Source organism: Panthera uncia, chromosome B1, assembly GCF_023721935.1.
Source record: "Panthera uncia isolate 11264 chromosome B1, Puncia_PCG_1.0, whole genome shotgun sequence".
Classification (NCBI taxonomy): Eukaryota; Metazoa; Chordata; class Mammalia; order Carnivora; family Felidae; genus Panthera; species Panthera uncia.
In genome coordinates this window covers 161,245,482-161,266,819 of record NC_064811.1, presented here as the reverse complement: position 1 = coordinate 161,266,819, position 21,338 = coordinate 161,245,482, and the positions used below count along the sequence as shown (strand labels likewise).

General features: G+C 41.2%; 1 protein-coding gene across 2 annotated transcripts in view; it reads left to right on the top strand.

Moving 5' to 3' along the window:
• SLC20A2 (solute carrier family 20 member 2) overlaps positions 1-21,338 on the top strand; it is a 107,564-nt gene that overhangs the window by 66,478 nt on the left and 19,748 nt on the right. For both annotated transcript variants that reach the window (XM_049632467.1, XM_049632466.1), the window contains exons 5-8: positions 1,458-1,554; positions 11,501-11,617; positions 16,430-16,633; positions 18,181-18,772. In XM_049632467.1, the coding sequence (XP_049488424.1) occupies positions 1,458-1,554; positions 11,501-11,617; positions 16,430-16,633; positions 18,181-18,772 (1,010 nt within the window). The remainder of the gene's footprint in view (positions 1-1,457; positions 1,555-11,500; positions 11,618-16,429; positions 16,634-18,180; positions 18,773-21,338) is intronic.

Genomic DNA, 21,338 nt, shown 5'->3' with positions numbered 1-21,338 from the left:
AATAAAATAAAATAAAATAAAATAAAATAAAATAAAATAAAATAAAATAAAATGTAAATTCAGGACTTAGACACTTTCAGGAGTCTTTAGTAACTCTTGGCCTGAGAAAACATTTTGGAAATGAGGGGCAGTGGGCATTTGAGCACCCGCACATTTTGTTTGTAGTTGAGCCTGGGTTCTTGTCACATGATACACAACAGGTGAGAAGACTACTGCGCCTCATCCCTGGCTCCTGCCCTGGCTCCTGGCATCATGTTCTCTGTGCTTGTCAACCCTGCTGGGCTGGCTGTAACTCTCATGTAATTGAATCACTTACTACCCCTGCTCTTACTGGTCCTTACTCTCACTACCATTCAACTCAAGCCTCTTGACAAGTGCTGATGGCTACTTGAGACATTCCAGAATATGTTCTTAATGGGTTGTACTGTTCTGCAAACATACTTGATTTCCATACATGTTTGCATTTGACCCTAGGAATCTTTCACTATCTCCATTTATCCTTACTCCTGGGGCTCAGAGCAGTTGTTAGATCTAATTTTCCTTTTATCATGGGTAGGTAGCAGATTTATATAAATGTACCAGTGTCTTACATGGTTATTAGAAAGGAGTCCTTTTTTGAATTAAGTGACATCTATGTGCCAGTGCTGTATTGACGAGTTCCCAGCCTGTATTTTTGCTTCAAAATCTTCTGTAGATCTGCTTAAAACCCTAAATTTTGAATATTTTCTCAGATGTTATTTAGTGTAAAACATATGCAGTATCCCTTCTTGTTGAAGTATTAGATTTAGGAAATGTACCAGAAACCTAAAATTGTAAATACATTTTTTGTTAGATAAAGAACCCACAGTTCTTTTTAATTCCTAATAGTTGAAGGTTAAATACTATAACTTATGAAAAGATCTTAAAAAGCCATGGCATACGGTAATATATTTGCTTTCTATATTTTAATAGAGCTAAAATGTATTGTGCAATAGGGCGATGTAAAATCTAGTAGTAATGCAGTGGTGTTTAAGTAATTTGGCTTTCTTGGGGCATCATCCGATGGTTGAGTCTTCAAATATTTGTTGACAGTGAATTTTCAGGGCCAAACCTGAAACTAGCTGGCGTGGTGAGCACCACGGGGTTTGAAGTAGATGCTGAGCTCCGGGCTTCAGTCCCCAGGAACTGGGGGCTAACCTCACAGCTCTTCTCTGTTTCTAAATCTGACATCAGCTCATGTGATTTTAGTGCTTCAACGTGTCTGCTGTCCACAATAGTGCTCTTTGAAATAGTAATTGTGTAGGAGAGACAGCCTGAGCTGATGTGCAATAGATCACACGGCAGTGACATGGCCAGCCGTTTTGGCCACACCACAGTTTGGAAGACTTTCTCGTAACAGTGTTTTATATCATTTTGCCTCTGTTGGCTCCAGATGCTTCCTGAATCCTGACCTTCCACTTTATCTCATTATCATACAGGAGGACCCTGTTCCCAATGGCCTCCGGGCACTTCCAGTGTTCTATGCTGCTACAATAGCAATAAACGTATTTTCCATCATGTACACAGGAGCACCAGGTAAGAATTCCTCGGCAGTTTAAATCTGGCAGGCAGAGTGTATTAGCGTTAGACTTAACGGTATTGGTTTATTTGGTGCTGGCACTGTTGTTGGTTGATGGTAAAAAGCATCACTCATGCTCATGATGGAGTAGTAAAAAGAAGAGTAAATGTACATCCTTGTTCTAAATACTCAAGAGGTATGTGAAGTACAGAGGCAAGAAACACACTTGCAAGTGAAAAAAAGAAATGTGAAATCCTCATTCTGCATGTTTGCCCCTCTGTGTTACCTTAGCAGCTTTCTTGCGCTGAGTCTCAGAACAGGATCTAACGCCACGTACCTCCCCAGGCTGCGGGGGAGTTTGGGGAGGGGGATGGCACACACATGACACACGAAGCTCTGCCGTGGCCCATAGCACAAATATCCACCTCCCTGGAATTTGTCTGACCAATGAATCCAGTGGGTAGAAGCTCCCCTTTTTTTTTTTTTTTTAAGGTACTGAAACCAATGTTGATTTTTCAGAATTACTCCTTCCCATTCTGATGGCTTTTGTTCTTTTTACATGGGTTTAGGGTTATTTTGGGGGGGGGGGGGATGCTGGATTAAAAGTTGTTTTCTTTTGCATTTTGGATGGCTAAAGAAAGTCATATGTGGTATTTCTATTTGCAAACATTTCAGTGTTGGTGAGTATTTGTACATGTTTCAGTAGAGAGGATTCCTCCTGTTTCTCTTTGTGGTAGCCTCCTACAGCTAAATCCTCAGTATACCCATTATTGTGGGGATATCTGGAGTCAGCAGATATGTCAGTTTGTGTTGTGTTTCTTCTTGTTAATGACCTTTATGGCCATTATGGATTACATTATGGATTAAGATTCAGTTATTGGCTATATCTGACAAAAAATCTCCCTCTTCCTGTTCAAAAGATAAAATTTTCCCTAAATGGCATATCATACAACAGCTGACAGGTGCCCTCTTCCAAAATGGGGGAGTATCCTTACTAATTTCTCAAACTAGGTTCCTCAAGGCCATTTTTCTCAGATTTTATTTTATTAGACATTTATAATATGTTTGTGTACTCAGTACTGCAAATAAAAAATTTCTGAATGAATATTAACATTATGGAACCTTCTGCTTTGGCATCTCTGCAGCATTCAAAGTGTTGATCTTCAGAGTTTCAATACTCATGATCAGGACTTCCAGACTTTGGGTGGTAGCCCAGGGGGTAGAGCATCACAGCTGCCTCAAGTTCTGTGAAAAGCACAAAGCTGAAGGTCATGGGGATGAGGAGAGCTGGAGAGATACAAAACCCTAGCCTCAGATACTAGCAGCCTGGTGGCCCTGGAGGTTTTATAAGTCATGGACTATGAAGTGTGTTTGTCATAGACTATCTTCTCAATATCTAAAAAAATTGGAGGCAGGGAAAACACAGCTCCGTACCACAGAGTTAATCCCACCCCCAAGTCTGAATCTCCCAGAGCATTCACACAGGGCTGGGCAGGCCTTGGAGCACGAAGTTGGGAGAAAACCGTAGGAGAGCTATTCTTTGTGTAGCAACTTCGTGCTTCTCCTGAGTCTTGTTCTTAATTTTACATAAGCTCCTAGAGCTCAAGTTAGCTGAACAAAAAGCTAATAAGCAAATGTCAATAGCTGTCTCTAAGCTTGGTGATTTGAAGCACAGAGCTAATGAAGGCTGGGGGTGCCTTTGTAGTACTCAGGCCTGAAAATGGGAACTGGTACAAATAAGGATGATTTATTGATTTACTTTTCTTTCTGCATTTTATTTTTTTCTACCCTATATTCTTTTTTTAAATTTTTTATTATTTTTTTTTATTTGAGAGAGAGAGCAAGCGAGAGGAGGGAAGGGGCAGAGAGAGACGGAGACACAGAATCCGAAGCAGGCTCCAGGCTCTGAGCTGTCAGCACAGAGCCCCAGAGCCTGACATGGGGCTCGAACTCACAAGCAGTGAGATTGTGACCTGAGCGGAAGTCAGACACCCAACCAACTGAGCCACCCAGGCGCCCCCTACCCTCTGTTCTTCTTGCTCCTGGTGGTTCTTCTGAATGTCAGAAGTCAACTGTGATTTTTATTAAAATTTGCCTTTTTCTGTAGTTGGCCTCATTTTTTCCATCTCTTTTTTCTCATTTCCTCATCTTTTGCTGCAGTTTTACTGCAGATTTGCAAATGGTATGGTAATTCTGGTATGGTACCATTCTGACTGGGATGGTAAATTATTCTAGAGAAAGTTAAACTGTATGACAGATGAGGCACTAAAGATAATATCAATACTTCATAGAGAGGTTGTAAGAAATAAATAATGTAAATGCTAACTTTTAGTGAGTTGAGTTTTACATGAATCCTTTTGGTCCTCTGAAGTCCTCTGGGAAACTGGTAATGCAGACAGGAAAGTGAAGCGTGGCAATGCTGAATTTCCAAGGGCATATAACTAGTCAGGTAGAGAATCCTAGTTCCGAGCCCCAGGCTCTGCGTGATGACAGTACACTGACCAACACGTGACATGGCACAGGTTAGACACCTAGTATATAGTACCTGGTCCCTCATGTCACTGTTAATAACAGTCAGAATGTACCAACCTTAATATGTTTTTTCTCTTCTCTTCACTCTGTTTAAAAATGGCTTCTAGAGGTGCCTGGGTGGCTCAGTTGGTTAAGCGTCTGACTCTTGATCTTGGCTCAGGTCATGATCTTATGGTTCGTGAGTTGGAGCCCCCTGTCAGGTTCTGCGCTGACAGCAAGGAGCCTGCTTGGGATTCTCTCTCTCCCTCTCTCTCTCTCTCTGCCCTCCCCTGCTCGTGCGCTCTCTCTTTCAAAACAAACAAACGCTTTAAAAAAATGGATTCTAATATATTTGGAAACCTGGCTATATATGTTTTGTATATATTTCATGCAGGTAGTGTAAAGAGACTGGCTACCTCATTCATTAGGAATATTAAAAAACCTGTACAAGAATCTTGAAGATCATTACTCATTTGAAAGCACAAATAGTATTCCCAGTGCTAGAGCTAATGTTAAGGACTTCGGTTGGCAGCTGTGCTATCAGGAATGTCACATCTCCTCACCTCCCTGAGCCTCTGTGCATCATTATAAAGTAAGGGCAGTAGGAGGACTTCTGTGAAAGCAACACCACGTTATGTGAGATAATGCCGGCAGGTGCTGAACACAGTGCCTGGCCCATAGTCCATCTTAATCCATAATAGCAGCCATTTCATTGCTATCAATCATAAGTAGCCTCATCTTTTCCACCTTAAGTTGCCAGCATATCCTGAGTTATCCTTTTATTTTTTCCACACATGTTGGTTTGGAAAGCTTACTTGAAGTTTTCCAGGGGGGCTTGCCTAGTGGAGAAGGAAAGAAAAGTAAGTCATGACTCTGAAGGACCAGCCATTTTTTTTCCCCACTAAGTCAGAAAAGGATTTTGCTAATATTTTTGCTCCAGGGGCATGTTTTTAGAATATCCAGTAGATGAGTCCAGATCTTATTTTTAGTTAGACAAAAGTTAACTTTTGCCTTTCAAACTAGACTGTAATTACCTACTACTTCCTCACGTGGGGCCTTGCTGCCTGATAGCTGTGGTGTCATATTTGGTGATAAGGCTGAGCTGAGAAGGGTCCCTTCAACAGTGACTCGGTCACTCTCCTTTCAGAATAGGTCTGCCTTCCTGCCAGTCTGGAATTTATTCTTCCTTGTTTCCTTCCTTCCTTAGAATATTTCCATTCAACACATAGGTGCCTCAGAGGTAAAAGGAAAAAATGAAAATCTCTAACAAAAAGGAGTAGCAACATTAATCTTACCCTGTTTAAGCTGTAAGAGCTTTTGATAAATAGCATATTTATGCATGGACATGACTTCAGTGGGACTCATTGGCTGTTGAGCTCTAGAGCTTTGTTTTGATTTCCTTGCTCCTCCTTCTCAATTATTTTGAAGTTGTTTATATCTTGGGCTTAGTTTGATTTGTTTGCATTTGACACAAGTTTTCTCAAAAGTCATTCTTCTACTTCAAAGACTGACCACTTTAAAACATTGTCTCTGCATTTTTTTCCTTAAAAAAATAATTTGCAAGAAGCAAAAATAACTTTGGGAAATAAAGTGCTCACTTGGGTTGGATACAAGCCTGAGGTTTATTTTTAATGAAAAAGTCTTCAGTTGTGCGGGACCTGGCTTTGTTCAATTTTTAAAGAATGAGAACTGAAATTTGTTGCATGCTTCTTTGAGTGGTCAGAGCTGATAGCCTAATTAAGCCTCTGGTGATCATATGTAACTTCTAAGTCAAAGTGTGGTCCCTGGACCAGCAGCATCAGCATCTGCAAGTAAGGTAAACGCGCACACACGTGTGTGTGTGTGTGCATGTGTGTGAGACTGTGGAAAGATACCCACAATATATTGATATATTGTATGTGGGAAATGAAATCACAGAATATATACAGTATGATTCTACATCCATTAACTTTTTTTAAAGGAAAAAAGAGATTCTCACAAACATTCTACATTGTGTGTTTATATTTAGAAAATACCTGGAAGGAAACATGCCACGGAGTTAACAGTATTTCTCTAGAAAGTAGGTTCAAGAGGGAAGAGTAATGAGCTATTTTCATATCTGTACATCATACAGTTTTGTACTGCTTTTTTAATAATAAGCATATATTATTTTATAAATTAATTTTATAAATTTAATAATTTAATGATTTAATGTTTTAATTTAAATTTAATAATTTTAATTTTATAAATTAAAATAGAGAAGAAAGGCTGTAGAGAGAAGCTAAGGAGTAGGAATATAAGGGAAGAAATATAGGTCAATGACCTTTGGAAGTTTTATTCATTTTATAGATTCTAATAATGTTGTCATATATGAAAAATCAGAGGTGTAACAAAGTAATGACATTGGAAGACTGTTTACTTCCCAAGTCTCTTGCGTATTCTGATCTTGGGGGGATTTGAAATAGAATTTTAAAGATGTTTGAGGGTAGAGCTAAATCACTATTCATCATGTCTTAACTGTTGAGAAAATGGAAGGAGCTTGAGCTGAAAGGCTGTTGTATGTCTGGAGCAGAGGCCTGGGACTCGTAGCCCCTGGTGTCGGCTCCTGGCAGCCACTTTTGGCTGAGGGAATGGAGCAATTCATGCCGTGTCCTACTTTGCCTATCCACAGAGTGAAGAGGCGCGCCATATTTTATTGCCAACTTAAGGTGTGATTATTGGAAAATAATGTAGGTACTCATAGGAAGACAATGCAGAGTATTTTTGTCAGAAGTTTTGCCTTGGATGCACATTGATTCAACTGCCTTTCTACACTGAATTTTTGTGTTTGTTTTTTATCCATGAAACTTGATTTTATATATTTGTACAAATTACAGCTGTGTAACATAACTGTCAGTTCACATTTCTTATATGCTGGTTTTAAAAGTGAATCCTTGTGTTCTTTTGCTGCCCTGTCACATTACTAAATTGCTGGAATAATTTGGTCAGATCCACATTCTTTCCCCATCCTGTTCCCCTCTGCTCTCATCATCAACAACTGTCCCCATTTTTCTGCATGCCTTTGTTCTTTTTCCTCCTGGATGTTTTACTCTTTCTCCCCAACTTCCACTCTCAGTGATGTGTTTATCCCCTACTCTCCTTTCCAGTTTCTTGTGACTTAGGAGGGTGACTTCAGAGCTTTCTGGCCACTTCCCAGGCCAAACTGATGGCAAAAGAGGTTGTGATGCTAGAATTACAAAGAGCAAGTGATAGTGTGGCTTATTGTCTACACCAGGGGTCAAACTCTTATAACCAACCTCAGTTTCTCTTTCTTGGATGTTGGTCCTGACACCTTGAGAATCCCAAGGGACCCCAACAGAAAGCATGGAGATAGGCATGGAAGGAACATCTAGAGCAGCCCTTGTCTGCTTTTATTTTGGGCTCTGCTCAGCATGGATGGAAAAAAATAGTGTCCTAGAGCAAACGTGTTCACTCATCTCAAATAGATAGATTATGGGAATGCAAGCTGGTGCAGCCACTCTGGAAAATAGTATGGAGGTTCCTCAAAAAACTAAAAATAGAACTACCCTATGACCCAGCAATTGCACTACTAGGCATTTATCCACAGGGTACAGGTGTGCTGTTTCAAAGGGACACATGCAACCCCCATGTTTATAGCAGCACTATCCACAATAGACAAAGTATGGAAAGAGCCCAAATGTCCATCGATGGATGAATGGATAAAGAAGATGTGGTATATATACAATGGAGTATTACTCGACAATCAAAAAGAATGAAATATTGGGGCGCCTGGGTGGCGCAGTCGGTTAAGCGTCCGACTTCAGCCAGGTCACGATCTCGCGGTCCGTGAGTTCGAGCCCCGCGTCGGGCTCTGGGCTGATGGCTCGGAGCCTGGAGCCTGTTTCCGATTCTGTGTCTCCCTCTCTCTCTGCCCCTCCCCCGTTCATGCTCTGTCTCTCTCTGTCCCAAAAATAAATAAAAAACGTTGAAAAAAGAAATTAAAAAAAAAAAAAAAAGAATGAAATATTGCCATTTGCAACCACGGGGATAGAACTGGAGGGTATTACACTAAGTGAAATTAGAGAAAGACAAAAATCATATGACTTCAATTATATGAGGACTTTAAGAGACAAACCAGATGAACATAAAGGAAGGGAAGAGACAAAACAGAAGAGACTCATAAATATGGAGAGCAAACTGAGGGTTACTGGAGGGGTTGTGGGAGGGGGGATGGGCTAAATGGGTAAGGGGCATTAAGGAATCTACTCCTGAAATCATTGTTGCACTATATGCCAACTAATTTGGATGTAAATTTTTAAAAATAAAAAATAAATAGATTATGGATAGATAAGTACATTATAGAAAGATGGAAAAGATTATTATCTATGTATAAATATCTTAAATCTATATATAGATATTTTAAATATCTCCATATATATATATATATATATATCCCAAATTATTTCTCTCTTCCCACCGTATCCAGGGCTTGCCTCTCTTAGATTAATACAATGAAACTAAAAGTAGCACAGTTAAACAGTTTTATCATCAACTAACCCAGGAAGCACAAAGGAAACCTCTTCGGAAACCAAATACTTTTTTTTTTTTTTTTTTAATTTTTTTGGCGTTTATTTATTTCTGAGACAGAGAGAGAGACAGAGCATGAGCAGGGGAGGGGCAGAGAGAGAGGGAGACACAGAATCTGAAACAGGCTCCAGGCTCTGAGCTGTCTGCACAGAGCCCGACGCGGGGCTCGAACTCACGGACCGCAAGATCATGACCTGAGCCGAAGTCGGACGCTGAACCGACTGAACCACCCAGGTGCCCTGGAAAACATATACTTTTAAGCTGTAAGAGTGATTGGTATTGATGTTAGTTGATCAGTTTGGTGTTGCTAATTAACAGTTACTATTCAGTTTGGCAAGAAACAGCTCTGGTGTGAGCTCTTCTCACATGTGTTAAGACACTGACGTAAAGTTCTAAAGCAGAAGCCAGGAAGCGGTGGCCCACTGGCACAGCCTGGTGGGGTGAGCCTGAGTGATTTTGCAAGGGTCAGACTTAGAGGCAGAGCCAGGGCTGGAGCCAGGCTGCCGGCTAATGTGGTGCAGCCCCAGGGTGTCCATAGCTTTCTGATGTCAGAGTGCGTGTTACGAGTGATTCAGATAATCTAGCCCCTAAAGCGTCTGTACTCCCACCAGTGACGCCTTAGCTATAATTAAGCTCGGTGATTCAGGTTTTTTGTTTTTCGTATGTGTGTAAGCTAATCCTGACTCTCACTTATAGTATTACCTATCTATTCTACCTCTTACAGTTACCAAAATGTTTAATAATCCCTTAATCAAATAGCTTTGAGTGTGTTTGTATATATAAAATGGTTAACAGTGTAACAAAGCCTGCATCATTAAAGATTTATTTAATCTAAGAGCGAAGAGCAAAGTTTTAAATAGTTCATTCCTTTAAAACTTTTAAAACATGTTTAACAATTTACAGAAGTGACATGCTTATGTTTTCAAAGTTAACAGTACAAAAGTGTATGTAGTAAGAAGTGAAAGCCCTCTCCGATTTCTTATGTCCCTATAGGATTAACCATTGTATCATTCCGGAACTTTTTCTATACATTTGTTCGTATGGTAGGAGTAGAAATATATTTTTTTAAGTTTATTTATTTATTTTGAGAGAGAGAGAGAGACAGAGCACGAGCAGGGGAGGGGCAGAGAGAGGGAGAGAGAGAATCCCAAGCAGGCTCCACACTGGTAGCGCAGAACCCGATGTGGGGCTCGATATCGCGAACCGTGAGATCATGACCTGAGCCAAAGTCCAGAGTAGGAGGCTTAACTGACTGAGCCACCCAGGTGTCCCCAATATGGGTTTTTTTAAAAAACATAAATTCGGGGTGCCTGGCTGGCTCAGTTGATAGAACATGCAACTCTTGATCTGGGGTGGGATTGTAAATTCAAGCCCCATGTTGGGTGTAGAGATTACTTAAAAATAAAATCTTAAAAAAAACCAACAACATAAATTGGAGTATAGTACTCCAGGCAGCCCTTCCTTTTTTTTTTTTTTTTTTTTTAATTTTTTAATATATGAAATTTACTGTCAAATTGGTTTCCATACAACACCCAGTGCTCATCCCAAAAGGTGCCCTCCTCACTACCCATCACCCACCCTGCCCTCCCTCCCACCCCCCATCAACCCTCAGTTTGTTCTCAGTTTTTAACAGTCTCTTATGCTTTGGCTCTCTCCCACTCTAACCTCTTTTTTTTTTTTTTTTTTTTTTTCCTTCCCCTCCCCCATGGGTTTCTGTTATGTTTCTCAGGATCCACATAAGAGTGAAACCATATGGTATCTGTCTTTCTCTGTATGGCTTATTTCACTTAGCATCACACTCTCCAGTTCCATCCATGTTGCTACAAAAGGCCATATTTCATTTTTTCTCATTTCCAGGCAGCCCTTCTTACTTACTAGATCATAGGCCTCTTTCCTTATCAGTATATATAGATCTATCTCATTTATATGATTCTGTCCTATAATTATTACACATTTCCATAATGATGCACATATTAGTTGTCTTGCACATTCTTACTGTTACAAATAAAGCCATTAGTAAGTGTTCTTGTACACATATCTTTGTTTCTGTGCAAGCATGCATGTTAAAGCTGTAAACCTGTGAATGTGTGTGAAATGTGCCTGTTGCCACCAGTGCCAGAAAATGGACAAAATTCAGAGTGATGAGTTCTGGAATGCAGTGCCAGGAAAATATGATGCTCCTAAACCATGTGCCCTTCTGCCTTTTTATTGGCTAATGTAATTGCAACTTAGTATGCATTATTGAATTTTAATGAAAAGTTTTTCTATAATTACATGAGTTGACAATTCAAAGAACAGTTAAATTTGGAGGTCAATGTCCTTTTATAGAACCTTTATCTCCAAGCTGACTTTAAAAAGGTTTGTATATGTGGTTAGAGTGTCATGGCCATTTAAAGCAGAGCTGCTGACTACTGAGAAACCCAAAGAGGCAGCAGTCAGCAGCCTGGTGCAGGGTTCCAGACCTCAGCTGCTCACTGCTGTGGGAGTGGGCTGATGTCAGGACAGAAGACGACAACGTCCTTTCTTAGCTATATATGGTCCACTCCGGAACTCTGTAACTTAGATATTGAAATAATATGTAAATGGTTTTATTCCAATTTAATATGCTGTTTGTGCCACATTGATAAAATTGTAATAGTTAGCTTACTACTCAGTTTAACCACATATTGACCAGATATAGTGTGTCTTAAACACAGGGCACATGGGAACGTTCCAGGGACAGCTTTCTACCCCAAAAACTATAGCACATTGTTTTGGTTGAAAGTTTTATTAAATACAAAACCCAGGTGATTAGTTTTGGATTGGGGGAATGTAAAGTATGTTGATATGAGCATGGCCTTTCAGAAAGTATCCACCGACAACACCACTGTCCTTTTTACTTTCCAGTGCTTGGTCTGGTCCTTCCCATATGGGCAATAGCACTCATCTCCTTTGGCGTTGCACTGCTGTTTGCCCTTTTTGTATGGCTCTTTGTGTGTCCATGGATGCGGAGGAAAATAGCAGGTAAGGGCTTTTTTATTCTTCTGGTTTACAAAAATCCTGGTTCCTGGGGCTTCAGGTGTAACCCACAATTACCCTTACTAACAGAAGAAACTGGATGCATGAATAACCCTAGAACATAGCACTGAGATACATGCCCCATCCTTGTCTCTTGGCTCCTAACTGCTTTCTGGCTCAAACTTTTTCTTGGTAACTTGTGACTGGAATGAGCAGTAAGGTCCTGGTTGCCTCGGATGACTGGAAGTTAACTACTGGTCAGGTTCTACCAGCCCCATGAAAAGCATTAGTCTTCAGGGAAATGCAGATTAATAACACAGTAAGATATCCATCCATTCACATCCACAGGAATGGTTAAAAGTAAACAGACTAACATTTCAAAATATTGACAAAGAAGAATAACTAGAATTTTCAGACGTTTATGGTGAAATATAAAATGGTACAACCACTTGGAAATTTGAAGTTTCCTGTCAAGTTAGACATACATTTACCACATGACCCAGTAATTCTACTCCTAGATATTTATCCAAGAGAAATGAAAACGTACATTCATAGGGGCACCTGGGTGGCTCAGTTGGTTGTGTGTGACTTCAGCTAGGTCATGATCTCATGGTTCATGGGTTTGAGCTCCACGTCGGGCTCTGTGCTGACAGCTCAGAGCCTGGAGCCTGCTTCAGATTCTGTGTCTCCCTCTCTGTCTGCCCCTCCCCAACTTGCACTCTGTCTCTGTCTCTGTCTCTGTCTCTGTCTCTCTCTCTCAAAAATAAATAAACATAAAGAAATAAAAAATATATATGTTCATAGAAAGACTTGTATACAATCATTTTGTCATAACAACCAGAAACTAGAAACAACCCAAATGTTCCTGAATAGGTGAAAGGATAACCAAATTGTGATATATTCATGTAATTCAAGCCTCCATAGCTATAAAGAGAATGAACTAACCACAGTATAATGAATTTCACAGACATTATGTTGAGTAAAAGAAGCCAGATACAAAATAGTACATCCTATATGATTCCAGGGAAAATTAATCTATAGCGATAGAAAGCTCTAGGTGCTGGAGATGGTGGGAGGTTTCCAGGAGACTAATGGCAAAGGGGCACATGGGAACATTCCAGGAACATGGAAATGGAAGTGTTCTCTGTCCCAGCTGGGGTAGTGTTTATAGGGTGTACTCATCCATCACAGGTCATCTGTCTGCACGTTTAAAATGTATGAATTTTATTGTATATAAATCATATTTCAACAGAATTTTTCAAAAAGAAGAATATGGATCAGAAAGCTATAAGAGCTGCTATTCTGTCCTTAGCAACATAGTTCTAAGCCTTAAGGCCACATGCTGTTACAGGGCTCTCAGATGAAAAGAAGTATTTACTTTCAGCCTCAGAGTGTGCCTTACGATCCTGTTTCAGTGTGGACATATCTCAGTTTGAAAATCCATATTCCAAAGAAGAACAGAACAAATGAGGAGACATACCATGTTCACGAATTAGAAGATTCAGTATCATTAAGATGTCAGTTCTTGTCAAATTGTTCTCTAGATTTAACACAGTTGAAGTTAAAATCCAAGCAGGTTATTTTGTAGATTTAGACAAGCTGGTTTTAAAATCTATATTGAGGGGCGCCTGGGTGGCTCAGTCGGTTGAGCGTCCGACTTCGGCTCAGGTCGTGATCTCACAGCTCGTGAGTTTAAACCCCATGTCGGGCTCTGTGCTGACAGCTCAGAGCCTGGAGTCTGCTTCGGATTCTGTGTCTCTGTGTCTCTTTCGCTATGCCCCTCCCTCATTCATGTTGTCTCTCAAGAATAAATAAAACATTAAAAAAAAAAAAGTAAAATCTATATTGAAAGGAAAATGAACTAGAATAGCCAAAACACTTTTGAAAAAGAACAGAATTGGAAGATTCATACTACTTTACTCAAAGAGTTAATATAAAGTGACCAGACTGTGTGGTATTAGTGAAGAGATGGACATCCACATTAATAGAACAGAACTCGAGTCTAGAAATAGACCCACACAAATCTGGCACGTTGATTTTTAACAAAGTACAGAGGCACTTCAGTGGAGAAAGAATCATCTTTCAACAAATGGTATTGGAATATTCGGACATCTGTATGCCAAAAAAAGAACCTTGACTTAAGCCTTACACCTGTAAAAAAAAAAAAAAACAAAAAAAAACAAAAAACAAAAACATTAAAGCATAGCATAGATTTAAACAAAAATAGAAAATGATAAGACTTTTAGGGAAAAAAATAAAATACATAAAATTTTCCCATTGTTTTGGAGATATTCAAATTGGTGTCTATGGTATCTCATGATTTCAGTTTGTACTTCTGTGATGACTAGTGATGTGGAGTACCTTTTCATAGACTTATTTGCCATTTATATAGCTCTACTGATGAAGTGTCCAAATTTTTTGCTCATTTTTTCACTGCAATATTCTTGAAGATTTCTCTATATATTCTGAATACAAGTCCTTTGTCAGGGGATTTGTAAACACTTCTAATCTGTAGGTTGTCTTTTCATTCCCTTAATAGTGTTTTTCACAGAACAGTAGTTTTAATTTTGATGAAGTGCCATTTATCAGCTTTTTTAAATTTTTTTTTTTTTTTTTTATATAAAGAGAGGATGAGCACGAATGGGGGAGAGGGGCAGAAGGAGAGAGAATCTCAAGCAGGCTTCACAGCACAGAACCCAACACAGGGCTTGATCCCATGACCCTGGGATCATGACCTGAGCCGAAATCGAGAGTTGGACCCTCAACCAACTGAGCCGCCCAGGGGCCCCACAACTTCTTTTTTTATAAATTGTGTTTTGGGTGTCACATCTAAAAATTCTTTGTTTCACCCACTCATAGAAGTTTTTTCCATTTTAAAAATTTTTATAAAAATTACAAAGTTTATGGTTTCATTTATATGACATTCTGAAAAAGACAGAACACGGGAAGAGACCAGGTCAGTGATTGCCAAGGAGCTGGGCAGTGGGTCTTACTACCAGGGGAGCTTTGGGAGGTGATAGAACTTTTCTGTATCCTGATTGTGGTGAGGGTTACATGAGTCTAGACATGTCTTAGAATCAGGATGGGCACACAAATACATAGTCAGTTCACTGCATGTAAATTTTAAAACAAAAATTAAAAAGATCCACATTAATACATACAACTTCAGACTAAATAGTAAAGCCACATCAATAATGGCTGGATGAATTGCTGCTGCTTCTCCTGTGTAGCTGTTCCCTGCTCTCTGCTGAAAATAACTATCCCTCCACCATTCATACAGACTACTAACTGAAGATGAGCCCCTTAAACATACTGCTTGTCTGGTTTAACCCATAGGAATGATCAACTATACTTCAATGCTTTGATTTTTTAAACATTCTTTTAAATGTTTTTACTTATTATTTTGAGAGAGAGAAAGACACAAAGCACGAGCAGGGAAGGGGCAGAGAGAGAAGGAGATACAGAATCTGAAGTAGGCTCCATTCAGGCTCTGAATGGTCAGCACAGAGCCTGACACGGAGCTCAAACCCATGAACTGTGAGATCATGACCTGAGCCAAAGTTGGACGCTTAACCAACTGAGCCACCCAGGCGCCCCACTAAATGTTTTGATTTTTAGAGGCTTTTTCTAATAGCTTTCTTGCCGAATAGACTATAAAATCTTTGCTTTCCAGCTTAATGCTGTAACAGCAGGAAACTGGTATTGCTCCCAATAGGCTTCTGAGGAGATTTTGTTTTATCAATGCCATATTTTGTTAGTTCAATATATATTTCTTGATCTAGTATTTTAAGTATACACTAGTGATTAAGGTCATGGACCATAGAGCTAAAATGCCTGCATTTTACCACCTGTGTGGTTCTGGGCAAATGACTTAATCTCTCTGTGTACTTCAGTTTGCTCATTAATAAAAAGCAGAAAATAATAAAACCTGTTTCATGTAAGTGTGAACAATTTTTGCTTAATTGTTGTAATCTTTACAAATATTGTCTTCTCTCATTTTGATTATAAGCACCTTAAGGTCCCGGATCTAAAAAAAAAAAAAAAAAAAAAAAAAAATCTGTATTTCTGACTGTGTACGTGGATACAGGGAGGTGACAGGATTATGTGAGTATATCCAGCAAAGAAGAATACTTCCATTTTAGTTCTGTAGGTAAGAGCTTAGAAATTTGCCCAGGAGAATCTACAAGCAGCAAGATCATTAAATCAGCACCACATATCAGATCTGATTAAAAAGAATCCTATAGAGCTTTAAAGCAGCTTTTTTTAAAAAAATTATCTTTTGAAAGTAAAAGATTTTTAGAAGTAATTAGGATCTCTCTGTTCCTTTTTGGAAAATGATTTACTTGTTTTCTAAGATTTGGTGACCTGGAGAAATCAGAGACCAGTAATTTATTGAACAGAAGAAAACCAAACAGACTATAACTAATATCTCTGAAGACAAAAAGGATAAACATTTCAGTGATTTTGAGGTTAGTTTAAGAAAATAGAAGGCCAGTCCAGATGGTCGTAGGATTACAGAGTACTAGCGGTGGAAGGGACTGTGGGGACCGCATCTAGCCCTCTCAGTTTGTTGGTTTTGAAGGAGATAATTGAGGCCTGAGCCTACCCCTCTTGTCCTCAGCAGCTGAATTTTCTGGCTTGAGTTTCCCAGATAATTGATTGAAGTCTCCTCTTCATTTTTTCTATTTAGCTATAACTATTTTTTCATTTTCAAAGTTAAATACTAAAGTATAAAGATAAATGCTCACTTTTATATTCGCTTTTCAATAACAAGATCTCTAATTTCAGAATTTTCAGTTATACCTATATTTTCTTTAGGCAAATTACAAAAAGAAGCTGCTCTATCGCGAGTTTCTGACGAAAGCCTCAGTAAAATTCAGGAAGTGGAGTCCCCAGTATTTAAAGAGCTACCAGGTGCCAAGGCTAATGACGACAGCACTGTCCCTCTCACGGGGTCAGCTGGGGAGCCATCTGGAACCTCTGAAGGCACATCAGTGGGAAACCACCCCCGGGCCTCCTACGGTAAGGTGTGCACAGAGGGTGTAGAGTTTCCATGGTGGTAGAGAGCAGTTCCTAGGGGGCCAGTGAGCAGGGGACACCAGCCAGGCTGCCTGTGGGTGATTAGGTTTTATTTATATATTAAAAAAAATTTTTTTTAATGTTTATTTGTTTTTGAGAAAGAGTGAGGGAGAAAGAGGCAGAGTGTGGGTGGGGGAGGGCAGAGAGAGAGAGGGAGACACAGAATCTGAAACAGACTCCAGGCTCTGAGCTGTCTGCGCAGAGTCTGACTCGGGGCTTGAACTTGTGAACCACGAGATCATGACCTGAGCTGAAGTTGGAGGCTTAACCAACTGAGCCACCCAGGCGCCCCATGGGTGGTTAGGTTTTAATGCACAAAAGTGTCCCTCAGTTTTATGTTTTGGGGTAGTCCAGGGGCTAAAGAGGTCTCAGAAGACCATGTAGTCAACAGAGCAAGCTCACTCTGGTCCTGTGATTTTCTTCCAAGAGCTGTTTATAGTCTCATCAACGGCGCCGGGGCCCACACACCACCTCTCTGCAGCTCAGTCAACTGCACCTGCGTCTTCCATGTTGCAGTTTCCTGGTTGCCAAAGATTGGCTTTTCCAGCTTGCTAAGCATGCCTTCCACATGGAGGACATGAAGAGAAAGCCTAGTGTAGCATCACAGAAACCTCAAAAAACGTCAAGACTGTCCTGCCGTCTTGGGGGTTCTTTTGTCTCGTAACATTTGTGGTTAAAGATGGGTGAGCACCAGCCTCTGCCAGGCCTGTTGGGACAGCTTCCCGCCTCCCTGCAAGGTGGGGCCTTGGCACCTGCTTTCACTTCCCATAGGTGTGGTCTCAGACTTGACCCAAAGAAAGCAAATGAATTTTGCTCCGCTGATCTGACAGATAACTGCCTTTGACATTTATGATTGGCCTTTAAGGAGCACCTACAAATCTATCTCATAGCGAACTGGATTTTGTCCCTCATGCATGAAGTTTTCCTGAAATAAGTTCCTTATAAAGATTCTCCCTTTATTGGTTACTAGAAACAGGAAAGAGTGCCGTAGTCATTTCTGGAAGATGCTTTTTAAAAAATGTTTATTCATTTTTGAGAGAGAGAGACAGCATGTGAGTGGGGAAGGAGCAGAGAGAGAGGGAGACAGAATCCGAAGCAGGCTCCAGGCTCTGAGCTGTCAGCACAGAGCCCCAGAGCCTGACACGGGGCTCGAACTCACAAGCAGTGAGATCATGACCTGAGCCAAAGTTGGACACTTAACCAACTGAGCCACCCAGGTGCCCCTGGAAGATGCTTTTTAGGAGAACTTAAATAACATCATTTTCAAAGTTTTGCCCATGTGTTTTATGTTCCAAGTTCCCTTTTTCATTTTAACTGTATTGCATGCTCTTTATAGTTAATTTGGAAAATAAAGCATGTGGAAAAAGATTGAAAATCACCCATAACCCAAATTTCCAGAGATCACCACCATAAAGGATGAGGGATATTGCCTTACAGAAACGATTTATATTCAAAAGCTAGAAAATAAGACTCTTTTTAACCCATTTCAGGAAGGGCACTTTCCATGACTCATGGCTCTGCAAAATCACCTGTCTCCAACGGCACCTTCGGCTTTGACGGCCACACGAGGAGTGACGGGCACGTGTACCACACGGTGCACAAAGACTCGGGGCTCTACAAAGACTTGCTGCACAGGATTCACTCAGACAGGGGCCCCGAGGAGAGGCCCGCACAGGAGAACAACTACCGGTTTCTGCGGCGAAATAACAGTTACACGTGCTACACGGCAGCCATCTGTGGAATGCCTGTCCACTCGACCTTCAAAGCTGCTGACTCGTCATCTGCGCCAGAGGACAGCGAGAAGCTGGTGGGGGACGCCGTGTCCTATTCTAAAAAGAGGCTTCGCTATGACAGCTACTCAAGCTACTGCAATGCAGTGGCAGAAGCTGAGATAGAGGCCGATGAGGGAGGTGTGGAAATGAAGCTGGCATCTGAGCTGACGGATCCTGACCAGCCCCGAGACGACCCTGCAGAAGAGGAGAAGGAGGAGAAGGACACAGCCGAGGTCCACCTCCTGTTCCATTTCCTGCAAGTCCTTACTGCCTGTTTTGGATCCTTTGCTCATGGTGGCAATGACGTGAGGTAAGTCCATCCCTTCATCCAGCAAGTATGTCCGGAGGGTCTGCTTGTGCACCAGGCACTGCTGTGGGTGTCAGGATGCAGCACGGAACAACAGACACAAATCCCTGTCACCAGGAGTAAACAAGTAAATAGGTGGCGTGTGTAGTATGCCAGGAGGTGTAAATGTGCAGGGGAAAATCAGGTAGAAGGGGGGATGGGAACATCTGGAGGACAGCAGTGTTGGCTAGGCTGCTCAAGTGAGGGTTCCCTGAGTGAGATCTGAAGGGGCTGAGGGAGCCAGCTGTGTGGGCATCAGTAGGAGAGCATTCCCAGAACAGCAGGTGCAAAGGCCTGAGAAAGGAGTGTGCCTGGTGTATTCTAGGAAGAGCAAGGAGGCCACGGAGGGAGAGAATGTGGACTGTAAGGTCAGCAGGTCTCAGAAGCCTGGAATATGTAGAGTCTCTGCTCTCTTCCTATGAGCTGGGAAGCCCTACACAAGTCACTTGATGCCCTAAAGCCTCAGTGTCCCAATCTATAAAATGGGAGTAAAACTAGTACCAACCTCGGGGGTTTCTATGGGGATTAAGTGAGATACTTTATTTAATGTGCTTAGGATGGTGTTTCTCACATAATCAGTATCTGTGTATTTTCATTATTATTATTATCGTAACTATCATGCAGGCCTGATATTTCTGTCCAAATCAGGGAAACATGCTGTTGTTGTATTTCTTATTGCCCAGATATATGACTCTCCATGTTATAGCTGGGGGTTTCCATATACCACCTAACCACATGTAATTCAATTTCTGTTCTTTTTAAAAAGTCTTGCCACCAGGCAAGAGGTCTGGACATTTTGGGTTCTGCTCAATGTTATATAGGTGTTATCATATTACTGTATTTGAGGCATCATTCTCTGTCCTAGCTTGATTTTTTGACTGCCCCACACCCAGCACCACCCTACTTCCTCTTCCTCCTGATCAAAAAAATTTTTTTAAGTTTTTATTTATTTGTTTTGAGAGAGAGAATGTGTGCACAAATGCAGGGGAGGAGCAGAGAGAGAGAGAGAGAGAGAGAGAGAGAGAATCTCAAGCAGGGTCTGTGCTGTCTGTACAGAGCTCAACATAGGGTTCGAGCTCACAAACTGTGAGATCATGACCTGAGCTAAAATCAAGAGCTCAGATGCTTAACCGACCAAGCACCCAGGTGCCCCCTGATAAAAAATTGAGATCCTGGTACTGGCAAAGTGTTATGAATTGGGTCCCTGTTCTTTGGAATTTAAATTCCAGTTGGGGAGATTTAAAAAAAGCATGTACATGGACAAACCACCCCAAAACAGTATTTCCAGGCCTAAGGAGGATCCAGGCAGTGGCTGCTACAGGTGACTGGAGTTTAAAGCTTGCAGTTTAGGGACTGGTTTTGAGGCTTCTGAGTACAGATTTGGTCTGATAAAAGCAAGTTCTGGAAGTAATGTAACCGTGAAGATAAGGCTTCTATTCCTTTAACAAAAGATTATTAAGTATAGTCCAGGCCTCAGTGCTGAACCATTTATAACCTCTTCTAATCCACTTTAAGTCGGTCCTTTGAGGTCATAAGTGGTATCTTTCAAAGATAGGGAGTCTGAAGCTGAGATGTGATGTTTCTTGCCCAGGATCACAAAGCTAGTGAGAAGCAGACTTGAGAGCCAGTTCTTCCTGACGCTCAGCCTCCACTGTGTCTGCTTGGTGTAGGGTGGGCTGAGGGGGGGAGACCAGGGCTGCAGATGCCCGGCGTTGAAAGCCTGTGTGTGTTTCTGCATGTAGGAGCTTGGACTTATCAGTCCATCCTAACAACAAGTAAAAAAGTGGGCACACTGAAAAATCAACAGCTCTCCTTGAAGCCATAAGAGAGACGGGGACACAGGGCAACCGCTGCCCCCAAGACAGGTACGAGAGAGAGACATGTACAGGGAATAAGGGAGGACAGACTCGCGAGTGGAAACTGCTCTGGGAACCAGTGCCAGGGAGAAAAACCTGAACTGTAAGGATGAGTTCCTAAAGTCAGTAGAGACTCCAGGGAGAGCCAGTGGGAGGGGCCCGCACAAGATTGTCAGCTTTATCTCTAGGAGCCCTAGCTCATCCTCAGTGAAAATCAGAGAAACTCCCCTCCTCCCTCGCATCACAGGGAGAGGGAAAGTAACCATTTTGACGTACCCAGAGCACTGTGTTCTTAACAAGCCTAACCCCGAGGGGAAACTAGTTAACGGGAGCCTAACCTGCTGGGTTATTATCACAGGCTAACCTGGAGGAAGGGAAATACCCAGCTGCAGCCCACTTGAGCCACCCTATCCTACATAAAGGGGGAGAAGAAAACCTGAGAAATACTTGTGAAGTTCACAGTCCAGAGGCATAGGCTCATGAAAAGACAGAGATCTAACCATAGGACTCTAGAGTGCTTCCTCGCCCTCCTGCATTTCACCACCATGTTCCTTACTAAAGGCTACTTACAGCAGTTCCTTTTGCCTGGTACATGGTATCTGCCTATCAAGAAAAAATTACGAGTTATACCAAAAGGCAAAAACAACAACAACAACAACAACAACAACAACAAA